Genomic DNA, 18,873 nt, shown 5'->3' with positions numbered 1-18,873 from the left:
ATTAAACATGCCGTTTTTCTGCATTTCCTTCAGGAGTTGGAATGCTATTAATCTGAAAAGACTGAGGTAAGACATGGAAAACACACAGAACAAGGGGGACATGCTGGAAACACAGCAGCTGCAGTATGGGAGCTCCAGGCTGATGACTGGCAGCTGCCTTTGCCAACATGGGCTCCTTTATTTTGGAGCTGCTAGGGCCGGAGGACAGAGCTCTGCCCATCACCTCCATGCTGCAGCGTCTGCCCTTTCCTCACTGCTACAAACAGCGCAGCTCAGGACAAGCAGCGAGCACAGGCCAGACCCCTCTGTGCCGAGGTGCTGCTCGGTGGGACGGGCAGCAGCTGTGGAGCAGGGGAAAGCCAGTCCTGCTGCACGGAGACACTGGAGACTGAGACTCAGATGCTCCAGCTGGATCTTCAGCCACATCCCAAAGTATTCTTTTCTTAATTAATCATGAAAGTAATCTGAACAGGACAATATCCTTGGCGTTTTGCATCTGATTGTTTAAGACAGCAGCTTGCCATCTTGCTGGGTTCTGGACAACCGACTGCCTGCAGGACTGACGCAGAGCACAATTGGGCAACTGCTCTCAACCGCTGGCAGCTTTGCAGCAGCAGCTTACAGTAATGGGAAAGCATTGCCGAGATGCCCAGCCACCCTGCTGTGGCAGGGGAGAGGAGATCCACGGTTACTGCTGCACTGGGATCCAGTCCTTACCCCTTCAGACCCTTACACATACTCACAATAAAGCACTTTGCATTTTTACACCCAAACCTCTACTGTGAGGCTCTCAGTCCAACCGCTGCTGAAGCACACATACTATCTGCACTCCTGCCTGCATACATAGCCATGCAGTGATATCACACCGTCACACATTCTGCAGCTTTCCTGGGGTCTGAAACATATTTTTTTGAGGGAAGCCCAGAGGACTGTGGGCTGCTGCTTGTGGCTCAGCACCTGGGGAAGCACAGCTCAGGGACGCTGTCGGGCGGTGTAAGACCCACCCTCTTCTGCCTCAAGACCCAATTGGTACAATAATGCATTCCAAATTTTTATATCAGTAGGGAAGCCAGAAGAGGCAGGGTGGAATTTATTCCTCACTATCTCAGCAAACTGGGAGAAAAAAATGCAGAATAGATGATGGGGATGGGCCACGCTGCTTTCCAGCACTCAGGCCACGGCTGTGAAGCACAGGGTGCTTTTATAGATGTCAGAGCAGCTGCCTGACTGCAAAGCAGAGCACTGATGGCAAGGACGAAGCAGGGGCACGCCAGGGGTATGGCTCATCGGACACAGGCAGCTACACCAGAGGCTGAAACTGGAAATGTGGCTCCCAGCTGGGGGGAAGCAAAGCGGAAGCAGCAGTTAAGCCAAGTAACATATAAATGGCTCTCACCTCTCCTGAGTCCTGCCCAAACTCAGCAGCATGAGAGTCATTAAATCGCATCCAAACACAATGCTCTGATTAAAACCAGTCTCCAGGAGGAAGATTTATCATCTCAATTACCAGCAGTGGACACAGCAGTCAAGGCCTCATCATTTTACATGAGCAAAGAGCAAAACAAGAAGAGAATCACTAATATTAGCCCAAGGAAGGTAAACAGCTTGTGAGTGAGATGAAGATTTATCTCTGGAAATACTTGGCCTGGTCCCAGGCCAGCCTTGCTGAACAGTCCCCATGCTTCCTGCTGGCTGCCACGTTGTGAGGCCAAATATTCTGCTGGTCGCCCACCAGCTGAGGCAGCTCACGCTGGGGAGTGCCTGTCCCACCGGGGGGACCTGCCCCTCCTGCCAGCAGCGGGCAGCCCAGCAGCTGCCTTCTGTGGCTTTTCTTACTGCTCCTTCGATGCAAATACACTGTCCTTGGTTATCTGGTAGGGCATGCACCCCTGGACATGATCTCTGCTGCAGCAGCGCAGGGTCCCAGATGAGGCTCTCAAAGGTGGTGGGGGACAGCTCTTGCATCAAGCTGCTCAAACCTGACAGGCTGCCTGCTGGCACAGGTGCTGTCAGCAGGCAAGCCTTCCATCAGCTGCCCTCTGTTAAGCCCTTGCCAGGACAGTCCTGCCAGCAGACAGGGAGGGCGGCTGGAGAAGGTTATAGAGAGGCAAGACCTTGGTGCGCTCCAGGCCACATGCCCATGCACCATGGGAATCGAGCAGGCATTAGCTTCCCAGCAGCCTCGATTAGCTGGGGGGCCAGGCCTGAGCCCAGGCAGCAGGATGCCTGGTCAACTTACTCCATTACTCCTGCAAGGTTTACATTTCACTGAGAAAGGAAGAATATTTTACCACTTGCCTCCACCGGAGTTGACAGCATCCTGCCCAGCCACGCAGCAGACCCCGCAGCAGCCAGCTGCAACCTGTACGCCACAGCAAACACCACGGGGCCCTGACAGCTCCCCCAGCCCCAGGCACCTGCGTGCCAGGAACTGCCACACCGATGCCAGGAACTGCCACACCGATGCCAGGACGGAGGCTCCCAGCCACCCCGTGCTCTGCGCCCATGCTGCTGCAGCTGATCCCACTGCGCCAGGCACAGCCTGACAGCTGCTGCACGGCCCTGCGCTGAAACCCCTCTATCAGTTGGAAGGCTGTACCTTTACAACTGCCCTTTCCACTAGAGGATTCAGACATAAATTGTACTTTAAATTCAATATCAGTCATTAATATTTCATGATTACAAAATGTTAAGGATAATGTCACTGGGAGGAATGTCTGGGCAGTTAAAACGGATGAGTCAGAGCACTGAAGAGTCTCCCTGGCTTTTGAAGCGATCCAGCCTGACAGGCTTCCCTGCCGGAGGGGAGCCGCAGCATTTACTGACTTGTTCTGAAACCCTAGCTGCTGCGTGTAAATATTGTCCTTCTGATTCTTGTCACCTCACATTTCCTCTGGATGCCGAGTTGTGCTGCAATGCTGTGATGCCCTCCCCCCGGCCACTGCTGGCAGAGCCCCCCGCAGAGCCCCCAGGACGTGCCACAGCTCTGCAGTGGGCGACCCCCACTCCGGTGCGGCTGGGCAGCGTGGGCACGCCTGCCCGTCCCTGCCTGACACCAGGTCACCCAGCTGGCATGCACAAAACATCAGCACTGAGGGTCTTGGGACACGCAGCAGAGCCAGGGACATCCCCCCGGGGCAGCGGGGGTCTGGCCAGGGCTGCTGGCCCCTTGCCTGGCCAGAGCAGATGGCTGCTGCTGTGGCAGGGTGACCCTGCAGCAGGAACCGATCTCTAGGCTCCAAGTCAGCCCCTGACCTGGCTCCTTGAGTGAGAAGAGCATCTTCCTGCTCAGGACCAAGCAAAGAGAACCAGAACTCCTGAGGGGTGTCTCAGAGTGAAGCCTGGGGAAGGCTCCTGCCCGCAGGCAGACAGGCAGATGTCAGAAGGTGCTTTGCACCACGGCAGCAGCCTGGCACCAGCTGCCATGGGGTGGCAGAGCACAGCATGTCCAAGGCTGCCCTGGCGGCTTGTGCATCTGAAATGTGGAAGACTTTGAAGAATATGGCAAAGTGCTCCTGCTTCCCAGCATGGTGCCTGGAATTAAAGCCCCTGCTCCATCTTCACAGAGGAACGCAGAGCACTCCCTGGGGCCCAGAGGGCCCGATCCACCACCACACATGGGAATATGCAGAGCCCATGAGCCAAGGCACTGTGCAAACATGATGGAGGGCAGCAGGATGCCCCAAGGGCAGCTTCCTACCTGCAGCAGAACACCCACAGGGAAGTGAAGCTTACCCTTTGCTGCTATTATTTTCTTTTCATTCATCAAGAGGAGTTTATTCACAGCTCCTCTGAGCAGCAGGACCCAGGTTTGCTCTGTTCTTTCTTAAATGGAGAAGAAGAGACAAACAGAACTGTGCTGGAAGCACCCACACCAGGCTCTGTTGCCCCCACCACATGGAGGGAAGATAAACCAACAAAACATGCAAAGCCACTAAGCTGTTCCCTCCCTGGGCAATCCCAGTTGGGTGTGAGAAGTTTTGGCAGTTACTGTAAATACAGGCTAAAGGATAGCACAGCCATAGGGGAAGGAAAAGACCATCACCACGGCTCTCGTGGGAGGGTCAGAAAGGAGCTCAGTTTTGGAAGAGGACAAAAGAGCTTCCCCTCATCCTCTGCCTGAGGCTTTTCCTGGTGGGCTGCAGGGCGAGGCCAAGTGCTGCGGCCAGAGCTGGAGCAGCCCAGCACACCAACCCTGGCAGCAGTGCTGCTTCCCGTGCCCAGCACAGGGGCTTGGGGACACTCTGCCCCCACAGCCCCTTCCCACTGCTGCAGTGCAGGGACCTCCCGGCCTCTCCTTGCCGTGCCTTGCCAAGCCAGCAGCCACACCAGGGGCAGGGAGACCAAGGAGCAAGGGCATGGGAGGCAGCCAGAGCCACAAACCCTGTGTGCAGGTACAGCCGGCAAGTCCCAACCACCATGAGTCTGCAGCAGAAGCAAGTGCTGGCAGTTATCTGTGCCACAGTTGATGGGCATCCACCCACAGCACATGGCTGAACAGGGGGGATGCAGGTGATGTGAACGCAGACCCCTGGGAACCCCCAGAACCGCTCAGCAGGTGTGAATGTAGGGAGTGAGCTGCACAGGGATGACAGGCAGAGCTGGTGCATAGATAACAAATTTGATTAGTGTTCATCAAATATACTATTCAACCATGCTCCCTTATTAATGCTCAAGTCTGGAAGAGTATTTTTAGGTTGTCTAGGGAGATGTCAGACTTAGTGCTGCTGCGTTCTTTTTTTTTAATTCAGTCTTAACACTTGCCTCTTGGTCACCTCTGCAGTGAATGCACCCATATTTCCCCCTCTGCCCCAGCACAGACTGTTCGCTCCACACAGCATTCTTCCATCTCACCTGCTTCCATTGCCAGGACAGTGATGTTGTGCCACCCTGCTGTCTCCCGGTCTAGGACCTTTCCTGTCACAATGGCACCTGTGTTGGCATCGATGTCAAAGATCCTCTCAGCATCTGTGCTGCGGTCGATGGCATACCTGAGATCAGGCAAAAGGGGAAACAGTCAACAGCTGGATGTGCCAAACCCAACCTTGCCACCAGCCCCAAAAATACAGGAATGTAACGCAACCGGCCCTGTATCACCACTCTTACTTTTCCTCTGCTGCACACGAAGGCCATGCTTCTACCAGGCTGCAAGTGCAGAGCCCTCAAGTAAAACTAAAGTGTGGTTTTTGGTGCATAAGGCGGAACTAAGTACAGGCTGTGAACAAGGGGAAAAACCTGCTCTGATGGGAACCTTATGCTCAGGACAGACAGAGCGACACAGAAATCACGGGCTGTAACTCCACTCATGACCCTGAAAAGCTTCTGAGCTATAAGTTCAGGAAAAACACCAACCCAAAGTGGAGGAAGGCACCCCTGCTTGAGAAGCCCATCACGCCCCCCAACCCCCTCTCCTGATCCTGCCACAGCACCCACCCAAGTGAGAGACCTGGAGGACCACAGAGCAACATGTGGGCGGGCTGTGAGCCAGACCTGCAGCTACAGCAGTTACAAATGGCAAGGTCTCCTCCAAATCCAGACCGAACCTGTGCAACTGGAGCAAGAACCCTGGCACAGAGCAGTGGGCAACAGCCAGCATCCTCACAGCCAACACAGCACATCATCCCCAGCACCCCTGAGATTTGCCACAGTTTGGGCTTCCCAGTTTCACAGGAACAGGCTGCAGAGCTCCTCCAGCTCTGACTGGCTCCAGCTGCTCAGCAGAGACCCTTCACGCACAGCTATCATGCTTCTCCTTCAGCTGCTCCAGCGCTGCCCCAAACAGCACAAGGAGCACCACACCAACAATCCACCCACTCCCTGCATCACCTCTTCCCAAAGAGCAACCTCACAGATCATGAGAAGGATCACACACCGGGGGTTTAGCCCTGCACCTTAGCCATGACACCACAACCGCAGGACACACCACTGGGACTGCCTGGATCTCCAACCAGCAGAGACATTACACGCGGAATAAAGCAAGCTAACATTAAACCAGGGCACAATTAGATGTGTGCTCCTTGGGGAAGAGATTGGAAGGGAAGCCCAATCCAGCTGAGGACCTCAAGCACAGCCATAACACAAATAACAAACACCACCACTGCAATCGGAATTAGAAATCCAGAAGGCCTACAAATCACAAACAATGCAGCACAATGTTATTGTGTACAGCATCCTTCATACACACTGCATCCCAGAGTGCTCTACAGAATTAAATAATACAAGACAGCAAAGAGTACAAAGGATAAATTGGATGAATTACCAAAAGGAGGGCTGTGAAGAAATTAAAGCCTTCAGTCACATGTCCAACAACAGAAGGAAGATAAATGTAGAGACAAAGCAAGCTGGAAAGCTGATGAGACAGGACAGTACTGAGAGGCTGTGTCAGACGAGGAGCAGAGCAGGACAGACTCTAGGCTAGAAGCATGCTCAGGATGGCGGAGGCATCGCACGCTGCAGGGTGGCTTTCCCAGGTGCTTGTGTCTTGCCTGGCACAGCCCAGCTGTGCTCTGTGGGTGCATCATCCGTGTGGCTCACAGTGGAGGAACACCAGTTCACTTTCTGCATGCAAGGATGACCACTCTACACAGAGGCATCAATGGTGTCCATGCCTTTCTGTCCCATGCCCTGGGCGGGGGAACCAGCTGCAGATGAGTGCCTCTTGTGGGGCACCTATCCACACAATCAGACAGCTCCGTCTCTGATGGAGGCACATACAAAGGCATTTCTACACTGTTTAAGGTGTTTTACAGTACCAGATTACATTCCCTAGCTTCCTCCCTTTCAGACAGACAGGGGGATGAGAGAGAAAATACAACAGCGCTTGCCTGCAGTTAAGAAAAAATGTAAAAAAAATCATTTAAATAGCATCTGTGCACATGCACGGTCTAGCATGTTCTGCACCTATGTGGCTGGCTTCCACCCCCATCCTTGCACTTAGAGGCAATGGGGATCTGCCACACAAAGCCAGGTACAAGCCCAGGCATCTCTGAAGCAACTGCCAGGGACTTTCTAGCCATCCTGCATTTTCTGCCCTAACTCCTAGCTGGAAACAGCCTCTACAGGCACACAGCCAGCTCCAGGAGGAACAGTGACACTGTGCTGGCACATTCTGCAGCCTCTCATCCACTCTGTGCTTGCTCACTGCAAAGGGAAAGGAAAGGTCTGGCCGCTCTGACTTGTACCCATCAGTCCAATGTACTGCTAGAAGGAGGAACAGAAGCTGGGATGACAACACCTAGCATCTTTCCAATGGCATAATTCATGCATTTGCACAACTGCTTCCATTGTTCTACCACATCACCTGACCTCAAACATATCCATTTTTTAATACTGTTAGAGTTCAAAATGGTACTTAACTCTCCATATGCCTTCCCTGTTTCTCAGGTAAGCACATGCCTGTTTTGTTCACACTCATGTCATTGCTGCATAAACAGAGATACCTGCAAAAAATAGCTACACAGAAAAACCCACTTACTGATGGGAGGCATCACTGAGCCTGGAAACATCTGACACCAGCTGCTTGCATGGCCGGAGGGCAGGAGGCTGGTAGGGGAGCACCCTGTGTCACTAACCTTTTCTTATGCTTCCAATTGTTTTGCTGTTAAGGTTGTCATCTGTCACTTCTGAATTGTATGGAGGACTGCCTGCCTATACCCTATAGCAGGGCACAAACCAGACCAGAGATCTGATCCCTTTGTCACCTGTGCTACTCACAGAGCTGCCACCTTCTCAACACTGTGTCAGGGGAAGGAGAGAGCTCTGAGCCTTGCCTGCGCTTGCCATGAAAGCAGGGCTGAGCCTGCTTCTACGCACTATGGGTTTGGAGGTGGCTGCTCCAGGTGGTTCTGTAGCTCTCCACCTTGTGCAAAGCGCTGTGGAGGCTCTGGGGTTCTAGGCTAGCACTGGGGCTGGGGGCAGAGGGGGGCACAGGGATGTCCATCCGCCCCCCGCAAAGCTACAGCCATAACCCCCTCAGAGCTGTGGATCAAACCACTCCACACTGCTCTACACGACAGAGCTCCCCTCCAGGAGGTTATGGCTACCCCCATGCTAGAGCAGCGAGGATGAGAAGCTATCCATGATGCTCAGTTTACGCCACTTTGTGCAGTACAACCTTCACCGACCAATGTCTGTGCTGACCAGCACAAGCCCCTCCACCTCCAGTAGTGCAGCTTCATATTCATCTGGGCCACTGAAGCCAAACAGTGCTTCTCACCTGGGAAGAGGCAGCAATTAATCCCTGGGTCCTCCAGGTACTCAGAGACAGGACATATGCTCGTTCCTCCTAAAGCTGGCTGGCGCTCTGTATCTGGAACTGCAGTCCCCAGCTCTGATTGGGATGCGGACCTTGTAATCCGTTTTCCTCTCTTTCTGCTGGCACTGCCTGTTGGTTTGCATGTTACAAGCGACTGTTTAATTTAGACAGCTTTCTTGGTGCTCATCTTTCTCCTGAATGCATTTCTCAAGCAGTTTGTTTCACTTCTCCCCCTGAATGTAACAAGGAGCACATTTTATGCCACGTGTTTTGTTAATAGGGAGCTTTTCAAACACTGTGAAAAGCTTTTTGTTGTGTTTGTTTTTTCCTGCTCTCCCTTTTGTGCTGAAGCAGGTTGTAGTTCTTGCTGTGCTGTTGCAGTCTATAAAATGCCCATGTCCAACACGTGTCTCCAGATTTGGTGAATACCAAACAAGAATATCTCTGAGAACCTTAAATCCCAAGCAACATCTTCCCAGCGCTGATAAAGCCTGGAACACACACAACCAGAGCACAGGCTCCCACTGCAGAGAGAAAAACAAAAGGCTCCCATACAAACAGCCTCACATACACAGTCAGTCTATCACTGTATTACTTCATACAATGGCTCAGCTGAGAAAAATTGCACTACGCCCAGGAAACGTACAGCTAAAGCCAAAAAGCCAACTGAAAGCTAAATTCTTTCTGAAAAAGAGTGCTTCCAGCTTTTGTTAGGCAACACACAAGGATGGAATAAAACAAAAAGCACCAGTTCTTTAGAAAGGCATTTCCTGCCTGTGCCGCGGTGGGGCTTAGCATTGCCCCCCGAGGGCATGCTGAACTTGAGCATGACTCCCTGCCTCACAGCATCCCACCAGAGGGAGGGTGTCCCTCCTGAGCAGCACAAGCTGGGGCTGCTCACCCAGAGATGGGTGCTCTTTGGGCACCCCAAGCCCCAGCTTTCCTCCCACCCGAGCAAGTGGCTGCCAAGGGCTGTACATCCACAGGCAGCCGGGAGAGGGGCAGCAAGCCGTGCCTCAGGGATGCCTCCTAAGAGCAGGGGAGCTGGACACCCCTCCAACCCTCGTGTCTTCATAACAGCTCACTTTGCAACCCAGCCTGGCTTGTCTGGGAGGGATTTGTTCTCACAGCAAATGGCTATGTCCTTGTGTCCTTACATCCACCCAGGAGGGCAGGGGAGCGCCAGGGTGAAACATGCCTCCAGCAGCTGCTTCAGGCTGGATGGTGCAGAAGCCACACAGCCGTTTGTGCTGGCCTAGGGATGAAAACAAGGAGCCAAAGGCACCTCCGTTCCCTTTTGGCTAAAAATACTTCCCAAACCTCGTTATTGGCAGCCTGGTGTCAGCAGGACCTGGAAACACTGACAGAGCTGATTTTTGCTCTGCTGTCTCTGGCATCCCTTGTTCTTTTCCTGCCTCAGGAGAAGAGAGCATCTCATCATGACAGAAGGTTGTGGCTCTCCCCTATTTACAGGGCAGAGCCAACACACAGACCCAAGGTCCAGAAGGCAGCAGGCACTGCAGAAACACAGCCATGCCTTCGCTCCTACCTCGAGCAGACAAGAATCAGGAAGTTAAAGGGATCCACTGAACTGCAGCAACTTGAAAGAGTTCATACCAACTTCAAGGAGTCAAGGATCAAATACCGGTCATGCTGTCAGGACCAGTTGCTCTCTAATGCATCAGAGGTGAAGCACAAGTGCTGGCTTCTTGTGACTGTACTTTGGGAGTAGCACACTTGAAATGCAAGGTGACTTACTGCTGTCTCCTGCTGACAGGTTAGTGTCACATCCTTGCAGGGTGCTGCGGGATGCTTGCATTAATGTTTGTGCACCACTTTGAAGCTGTGAACAGCTGCCCACGCAGCAAAGTCTTTTATTAAATTACCTGGCTTAGCCAGAGTATGGAAAAGCACGAGAGATCCAACAGCACCTTCCACCTGCATTGGTGCCACACTGGTGTGATCAGTATAAACATTCGTCTCCACTTGGTGCATGTTAACATGGCAGGGAGGGCTCACCCACCCGTACTCCCCAGGCAAGCACCAAGGGAGCATCCCGAGTGCACAGAGCTGCCACTGCTCATGACAGCAGGCAGTGCAAGAACAGAGGGGAGTGAAGAGATGGATGGATGGAGACCAAATGCCACAGGGGAGCAGGGGGGATGCAGGATAAGCTACCTGCCTGGGGATAGCTGGAGGGAGGACATGTATTTGAATGCATCAAGCCTGACAAAGGAAAAACACACTGCAACTCCCAAGCTGCAGCAGATGCCTGAGAGTTCTGTTGGCTGGACCCTCAGTGCCTGAGCACGAGGCATTGCCTTGTCTGGCACTAAGCTCACTGTAAGACAGACACTCGCATAGCAAAGTTTGGGCTCTAACCCTCTTGCTCCTGCAAGTACCTAAATCTGCTCCTCTCTGCTCCAAGTCCCCTTCACCTTCTGCACAGTGGTAGCAAGCCTCCCTCTGCTTTCTTTTGTTCTGTTTGCAAACAATGCAACAAGCTCCACAGGGAAGCAGCACAAAGAACAAGAAAAAATGAGAATAAGAATAGTTCTGTCCCCAAGGCCCCTTTCCTACAATTACAGATCAGAAAATAAAAATGGTGTTTTGTAGCACTGCTAGAAACAGTCAAGTGAAAAAGCACGCACAGATGTGTGTGTGGACTAACAGCCACATGCTCAGGTTGGGCTACAAAGAAAGAAATCAGATGTGTAGCCTGAATGGAGAGGGTAGTCACACGACAAGGTGAGCAGAGAGAGGTACTTTGAGAACACGTCCAACAGACAGCACCGACTCCGGCAAGTGGTGCACATACATAGTTCCTGGCATGCCAAGGCTGATTTCATTCACATTCACCCCCAAGACAAATTTCAGCATCCAGCTTTGTGACACAATACTCTCTGCTAGCTGCCAGACATCCATAGATGGCAGCTTTTCATGTGTAAATTCTTTCCTGACCTTTCTAAACATCTCAATTTTCATTTCCAGGAAGATCAGGAGATGCCCCTCACCCCACCCTGAACCACTGTGCTCCCCATGGCTGCACAGCGCTGGAGCTCAGCACCCCAAGCAGCCATGCGGGGACATCATCTCCCTGGCCACGTCCTCCTCCATCCTGTGCCCCTGTCCCTGCTGTGTCCCAGTTTATCGCTGCCTGGGATGGGCTCCCTACAGAGCTCTCAAATGCAAAGCCACTGCTGAGCATTTGAAGCGGCTGTGCACAAGGTGCCCGCAGCCCTGCCGTCACCACGAGAACACACATTTCAAGGAAATTTTCCACACACTGGGGATGTTTTCTGAACACCAGCTTTCCAACCCAAGTGCTTGTGACTCAGGCCAGTTGGCAGAGCCAGAAGGCTGCTTTGTGCCTTAGGTAATAACAATTTAACAAGGTAACAATCTCTTTAGCCACAAATTAAATGGAAATGGGAAATGTCCTGTGTAGATAAGCTGCTGCCTGGATTATGCCTCCTGCCCAAATATAAACTCCTCTGATCTTTGATCCCTGTGCACACATGCACGCACACACGGCCAAGCTGTGGCTCTGCGCCTCCCAAGCCTCACCTCATCTGCCACCCTTCATCACTGCTCTCCTGTCATTCCTGGTCACTTGTCTGGCCTGTGTCAGGCACCACTGCAGGCACCTCCCTGTCAGCAGCAAGGACACGCAAGCGTCACCCAGCCACCTTCCCCAAGACTCCGCTGGCACTCTCAAACGCAATCACTTGCCAGCAACGAATCTGTCACCTGCGAGACGGCTGCTCTTGTTTGCCTGTTGCTTGTGCACAGGCTGCCACTCACCCACCGGCTGCCTGTCCCATAGGACACACTCACGTGCTTGGCCACGTGTGCAGGACTTGTCACCTGCACTGCCCCTCCTTCTCTGCCACAACCTCCCCTCTGCCCCAGCTATGGCCACAAGCCCCCCCCGGCCACGTGCATCCCTTGCAGGTGAACCCATGCCCACCGCTGGAAGGAAGATGATGCAAGGTTTAGGCGGCTACTTTACCGGACGGGATGGTTCGCTGTGTCCGGGTCCAGGGCGGTGACCACCCCCACAACAGAGCCAACATGCGCATCCTCCTGGACCTCCATCAGGTTGGAGGGGGGCCGGAACTCGGGGGGCTCGTCGACATCCAGCACCGAGACCCGCACGATGGTCTGGTCCCGGAAGGTGCCCAGGTCAACGAACCGTGGGTCTACGAACTTGTTGAGGGCCTCTACCACGACAGTGTGCACTTTCTTCGACTCGTAGTCAAGAGGCTGGGACAACAGGAGAGGGTTAGCTGTACCCAGCCCCAGAAGCCCCCTGGCTGCCCCTCCCTTCACTGGAGACACAGGGGGCAGCACTAAAGCCACCTGCCCTCCAGGCATGGGAGGCTGGGAGCTCGTGCTCTGCCCTCCCACCAGCACCCCCCACACTGAGGGGGGCTGGAGGAACTGGCAGCCTCTGGCCCGCTACCCCAGGACCCCCGACAGGGCGACCAGGCTGCAAGGATTCCCTGGGAAGATAGCACACTGTGTGTTGCAAATGAGCAGGTTCTGATCATTAATCACCCTGCTATTATTTCTACAGGGGAGGCAAGCTGAATACAGTGGCCTTGGTGAACAATCATTCTTTCTTGCCTGCATCAAGCGTTTGCTTGATTGTTTTTGCCACCAAAAGCAGATACAGTAAAAAGTGCTGCTGGTCAGGTACAGGAGTTATGTGGGCATATTTCTACCCTAACAGGTGCTATCAATAACAGTTATAAGCACTCGCCTCCATGGCCCTATGCATGGCTCGCTTCACTGCCACACTGGGAGCTGCCCTGCACAGGCTCCAGCAGGCACTGTGCTGCTGCTCCTTTTCAGCCCTTCCTCACAGACACAGGTCTGTGTTTTGCCATCCAGCCAGAATGGAGGTAGGTCTCTCCCTGCACCTGCAGGCAATAAAACGCTACTGCTAGCGTAACACTCGGAGAAGCATTTAGTTCAACTCAAATGCAGCAGCAGGGATCCCCAAAGGAAAGGGCTCTCCTAGAGAGCTGTGCCCTCCCTACCCAACCAGCCTTCATCATCTCTCACCTTCTGTACCATGATGACAGCCTCTTGGGTATTGCTGTCCGTGGTGACTTTGAACATCTCAACACCCTCCTCATCCTTCACCTGATATGTCATATCCGTGTTCTCCCCAACGTCCGAGTCCTCTGCCTTCACCCTCCCAATGGCAGTGCCCACAGGGGCAGTTTCAACAATGCTGAACTGATACATCTCTGGAGGAGGAAAAGGTACCAGGGTCACTGCTTCTGCCTTTGAACTCCCTCCAGGTCGATGCAGCCCTTTGTGTACCTCCCTGTGGGTGCCCTTGGACTACGAGGGCTGCCCAAACTCTACCGGTGTCTATAGCCCAGAAAGCCCAACCAGGGGAAATACATACCCCAGCCAAAAATAAGGGCTGAGGGAAGATAACTGGGGAGCACTGATGTTTCAAGGTGCTGGGTGAAGTAAGGGCCGATTTCTCTGCATGGACATTGCTGTGCAATCAGCATTCTCCGACTCTTTGCAGACTTTACTTTCTAATTTCTAGGAGATGCAGGTGAAGAGCTGAGACTCCTCTGGCTGCAGCACCTTTTCTGGCCTGCCAGCCACAAGCTGCTGGTGTCTGCAGCTGGCGTGCACTGAACAGCCCACTCTTTGCAGCAGGATCACCCACCCTCCTCATCTGGGAAGGCTCCCCGGTTAGACACAAGCATGAGCCACAGGCCACTAGCAGCAACGTGGAAAACAGAGCTGTCTTGTGACAAGGCTACCGTCTGAGCTGGGCAGTGTCACCATGCCTCACGATAGGGCAGAGCCTACCAAGCTCTGACGCAGCAGCCAGGAGCGGCCAGGCCAGCAGCTGAGTGCCTGCCCGAGCTCCCAGGAAACAGCAGCACGGGCCGGGCTGCCCTCTCCCCCCGCACCGCTCAGAGAGGGGTCAGCAAAGGGCTAGCTCCGCTGTCCCCACCACACAGCCCTGCTCACCCCCAGGACTAGCAACGGGAGCAGGGCTCTTGTCCGGGGCCCCAGACAGTCTCAGCCAAGGCAGCTGCCCCTCCATCACGCTGCCAGGCAGGGACACACTCAGACCCAGGCGAGGAGCTGTGCGTGCCACGGTACCTTGGTGCTGCTGCCCTGCAAGTGGCACGAGCAGACGGGCTGGCTCACCCTGCAGACACGTGCCAGGCTGTGCTGGAAGCTGAGCTTCTGTCCCACCGCCCACAAGGGGCCAGGACCAGGGCAAGGGCCAGTGCTCACCCCCCTCACTGCTGTCAGGACTTACTCTGAGGAAAGCGCGGTGGGTTGTCATTGACATCAGTGACTACAATGGTGACTGTGGTGGATCCAGACAGGCCACCCAGCTGTCCTGCCATGTCCGTTGCACGGATCACCACCTCATACCGGTCCTGCGTCTCACGGTCCAGGTCAGCCACGGCCGTCCGGATCACACCTGGAAACCAGCATGACAGCGTGAACACAGGCAGGTCACAGAGCATCCGCAGTCACAGACAGGGTGAGGCTGGAAGGGGCCGCTGGAGATTACCTCTTCTAAGCCCCAACTCTAAACAGGACCAGCTAGATCTCCCAGCCTCTCCACATATGGTAGATGCTCCTACTTCACCGATCTTCATGGCCCTTCCCTGTTCTCAGCCCATGCCCAGTTCTGTCTCATATGTGGCAGCTCAGAACCAGATACGGCACTTGCACCATCTTGCCAGTGCTGAAAAGGGATGGGCTACCTCCCTTGACTACAGGCGACAGCAGCCCGAGGTGCTGTGGGCCACCTTTGCCACAGGAGCACGCTGCTGGCAACATCTGCTGGGCTCTGCTGCAGAGGGGAGCAAACCCTGCACAGAGATCACATAAGCCAAAGCTGAGCCCAGGGGGTTGTCAGCCAGACAGAAACATCCTGAACCCCTGCCACGGAGCCCAGGAATAGCCACAGGCCCAGCCTGATCCCAGCAAGTCTCCACAGCCAACTCACAGGCATGTTGCATGAAACATTTCTGACTGCTGCTACCATGGGCTGCCAGTAGCTCTGACAGGCTTGAACTCCATCTCGGAGCTCTCTGCTCCTCTCCAGGAAGGCCAGGAGCCGGGTGAAGGACTGCTGGGGGCCAGAGGCACAGGAGCCAGAGGACTCGCTCAGATGCTGGGGCTGTGCTGGGGCCAGCCTCCAGGTTTGCACAGAAAGGCAGCATGAGAGCCCCGGCTGAGTCACAAACCCCCTTTGGCACAAATCTGCAACAGCCCACTTATCTCTATCTGCTCAAGCAGGAGCCAGGCTTGCTGCAGCATTCCTAACAGAACACGGGCACTCTGAGCCCAGGCTCCATCTCACAGGTGCCTCATGGCTCAAGCACGCCTGGAGGGCCCCCCTGTTTGATTTGGAAAATGGGAGGGGGGCAGCACATTTCCCAAAGTCCATTTGCACAAACCCCCTCATTTTCAAGTGCCCCTCTAAGTTAAGGAGGCCAGAGATGATATACAAGCTCTGTGTCAGGGGCTGGGAATGCACCAAAGACTGTAAAACCTAACAAAATGTATGGTGTATTAGTACATTTTATGAAATGAAGTCTCTTAAAAAGAAGTGTTTCCAGGTATTCAGTAGCCACCTGGGCTTGGGGGAAATGACCTGGGCTAAAATATAAAGGAATGTAAACCATGAAACAAAGAGTAGTAAAACCCAGAGAACACTGTGAATGGCAGAATTACTACTTCCTATGTCACCCAGGAGTGTTTAATTTACATGGAAACAAAGCAGAGAAGAAATACTCTGAGAATGGAAGCAAGCAGTGATTCTGCCCTGAGGTGGCACCAGGAGCACGCATGAGTACATACAGGGATACAAGGTCATTAGCGGCACATTCCCAGTCCCACTGTACCAACACCACCACAGAACAGCCACGAATCAGCTTAAAACCCCCTCCAGCTCAGCTCCTTAACATTCCCATAGATAAAGACATTGTTTTCTGTTTCTGTAATTGCTCCCTCTTCCAGGCTTTTCTGTTTAACTGTTAGTTTTACCTCCTCCTACTGTGAACTGCAAGATCTTTGCTTTTTTTTTTAACCTGTAATCCTGCCTGGAGTTAGAGAAAATGCTGGGGAGTGGGGGTGGGGGTGTTGCTTGGCTGTGGTCTCCGGTGAGGGGGTCCGACCTGGAGGGAACAAGAGGCTCTCCCCTTGCCAAGTGACAGCAGAATCATCCAGTTGCTTTCAGCAACTTGCAGGACAATTTGCTGACATGCAAAGTGAGCAACAGCAGAGCATCGCAGCCATCCATGCCACCGGGCCCAAAGCAGATACTTCTGGGCAGCACAACCTGAGCACAGTGGAGAGCTGCAAGGAGACAAGACATGGCTTAGGGGGTGCACCCCAGGCATCAGCCCTCTACAGCCAGCTGGCTGCCACCATTTCCCCGTTCATGTGTCTGATGTGACCTTGTGCACCTCCTGACAAAGGCTATGGGTGGATGGCTCACACCCAGGAGCCACTGGGGCTGTGGCCCAAAGGCAGTCAGAAACGTCCCTAAGCTGAGAGGATGAAATTCACCCCTTTGCATGATATTACAGGTGCAGCAGGAGCTGGCAACACTGTTCTGGAGAGCTCTCTCTCCTTGCTTTCTGGAACTAGCAATTATTCCAACGATTATCATAGTTAGGATCTATTATAAAGACATAACCAGCGTTTCAGTTCCTTGCAGTTCCCCAGCTCTTGTGGACAGGCACAATATCACCCACCTTCCCTTGTTCTACTGTCATTTCAGTTCTGTAATTACCTGGACTCCCACCACCTTCAGCCCCAGGAATGTGGAGGGGGCTCTGTCTCACTAACCATCTCTTCTGCACTTCCAGCATCTGCCTGTTTACACACTCGTAACTCTCAGCCCTCCTATCGCTCCACGCTCCCGGCCATCACGCAGGTGAGATGCGGCACAGAGCGCTGCCGAACTTCTGCTAGGGAGCATCCCGACCTCTCCATGGGAAGGCAGCGGGTGCTGACCCTGTGATGGGGCCTAGGGTCCACACCGGCTCCCTCCTCGACCCTGGACCTGTTCAGAGGAAGGCACTTGACCAGGGGTCCCACCCCACCTTGTCCAAATGGGGTTGAGAGAGTGATGCACGTGCCCCCACACACGCACCCCAGGGAGAACTGCAGTCTCCCCTCTGAGAGCAGGCACTGGCCCTGCACAAGCACCCAGGGCTGCACGGGACCGGCCTCAGCTGGTCGTGCTTATAGGCCCTCTCCTGCCACCCCACTACGAATACAAACCCACTATTTCTGGGCAAGCACCATCTCATTGAAATTTAAGCAATTCTGTTAATTAAAGGTGTCTGAAGCATTTTATAATGAAAATGATTCATGTCAGCACAATAGTGATGAATTGGGATGAGAGGGAAAAAGCTCATGCATTCACCAAGGCTGTAATGACTTAACTGAGCTGCTTGGAATAATATAGCTCATAATACGCGATGCAAGATGGGAGGAAAGTGCTCAGGCGCTTCCCAGAACACCTCCAAGGTCATCCATCCCAACAGGGAGCAAGTCCAGGCCATTTGGCATGTGCAGAACAGGCCAAACAGCCCCAGCTGGCTCTGGTTATTCTAGTGGCAGGAGGCAGACAAAATCCTTGTCTTTGGCAAGGGTGCACACCGAGCAGAAACCATCTCCTACCAAGATGTTGTTTGTCCAGTTCATCCTAGGAGAGTGGGGGTCTGATGCAGATGTAGTGCCTCATGCCCCAGGCCTCCAAGAGCTCCAGCAGCACTCTCACCAAGAGAGCTGCTCCCCCTAAACTTGCTCAGGCCACACCAGTCTGCTACCCCAACTGTCAGGCTGGTTTTGTCTCTTAGGCTGAGGTACCGCTTCCCATTTACTAGTGGCCTTGACAAACCAGGGTCTCCAAACATATTCCACACCAATTCCTTGAATATGGCTCTATGAGTGCTGCCATAGAGAGCCACCAGCAGCAAACATGCATGGTCCCATCTCCTAAGGGACAGGAAAGCCTCTGCTCCCCGACCCCCAGGAACTCTGCAAAGCAGCAGCAAGTGATGGTGGCAGACCTGCTCTCAGGGCACAGAGACAGAAGAGGCAGGGACCTCTGCTGCTGTATGTTGAAAAGTCCTTGCTGTCATCTCCCAAGATTCACGTTCTTTCCAGCCAAACTACCAAACTTTGTCCTTCCCAGACACTGCTAATAAAGCAAGAACCACCTCCAGCTCAGACTCATCTCCCTAGTTCTTGTCAGCATCTGTTATAGCTGAATAATCCAGATGCATGGTGGCATACCCTCTGGTACAAGGCACATGTGGCCTTCCAGCATGATCCAGATTAATCAGTAAAATTACCAGGCAAGGGGACACTTACAGCATCACATATATACCATCAAATCTGCTCAACCAGCAGACACTCTTTGGGCGATAAAAAACAAAGCAGGACAAAGTACTCAGCAGGTAACCGCCTTCCAGGAATCCCAATTACTATGGGCTTTGCTCTGCTCTTGGATACTTCTAGCTCAGATGTCCACATCCTCTGAGACCCTCTGGACAGGTCACCTTCCAGCTGAGGGCAGTCAGGAACAACATGCTCCC

At 53.5% G+C, this 18,873-nt stretch overlaps 1 protein-coding gene across 2 annotated transcripts in view; it reads right to left on the bottom strand.

Moving 5' to 3' along the window:
• CDH22 (cadherin 22) overlaps positions 1 to 18,873 on the bottom strand; it is an 86,029-nt gene that overhangs the window by 17,171 nt on the left and 49,985 nt on the right. For both annotated transcript variants that reach the window (XM_040609299.1, XM_040609300.1), the window contains exons 6-9: positions 14,562 to 14,729; positions 13,325 to 13,512; positions 12,267 to 12,520; positions 4,855 to 4,991 (exon numbers count right to left, since the gene is read on the bottom strand). In XM_040609299.1, the coding sequence (XP_040465233.1) occupies positions 4,855 to 4,991; positions 12,267 to 12,520; positions 13,325 to 13,512; positions 14,562 to 14,729 (747 nt within the window). The remainder of the gene's footprint in view (positions 1 to 4,854; positions 4,992 to 12,266; positions 12,521 to 13,324; positions 13,513 to 14,561; positions 14,730 to 18,873) is intronic.

The sequence above is a fragment of the Falco naumanni genome, chromosome 10 (genome assembly GCF_017639655.2).
Source record: "Falco naumanni isolate bFalNau1 chromosome 10, bFalNau1.pat, whole genome shotgun sequence".
Lineage (NCBI taxonomy): Eukaryota > Metazoa > Chordata > Aves > Falconiformes > Falconidae > Falco > Falco naumanni.
This window is presented reverse-complemented; position numbering and strand designations above follow the sequence as displayed.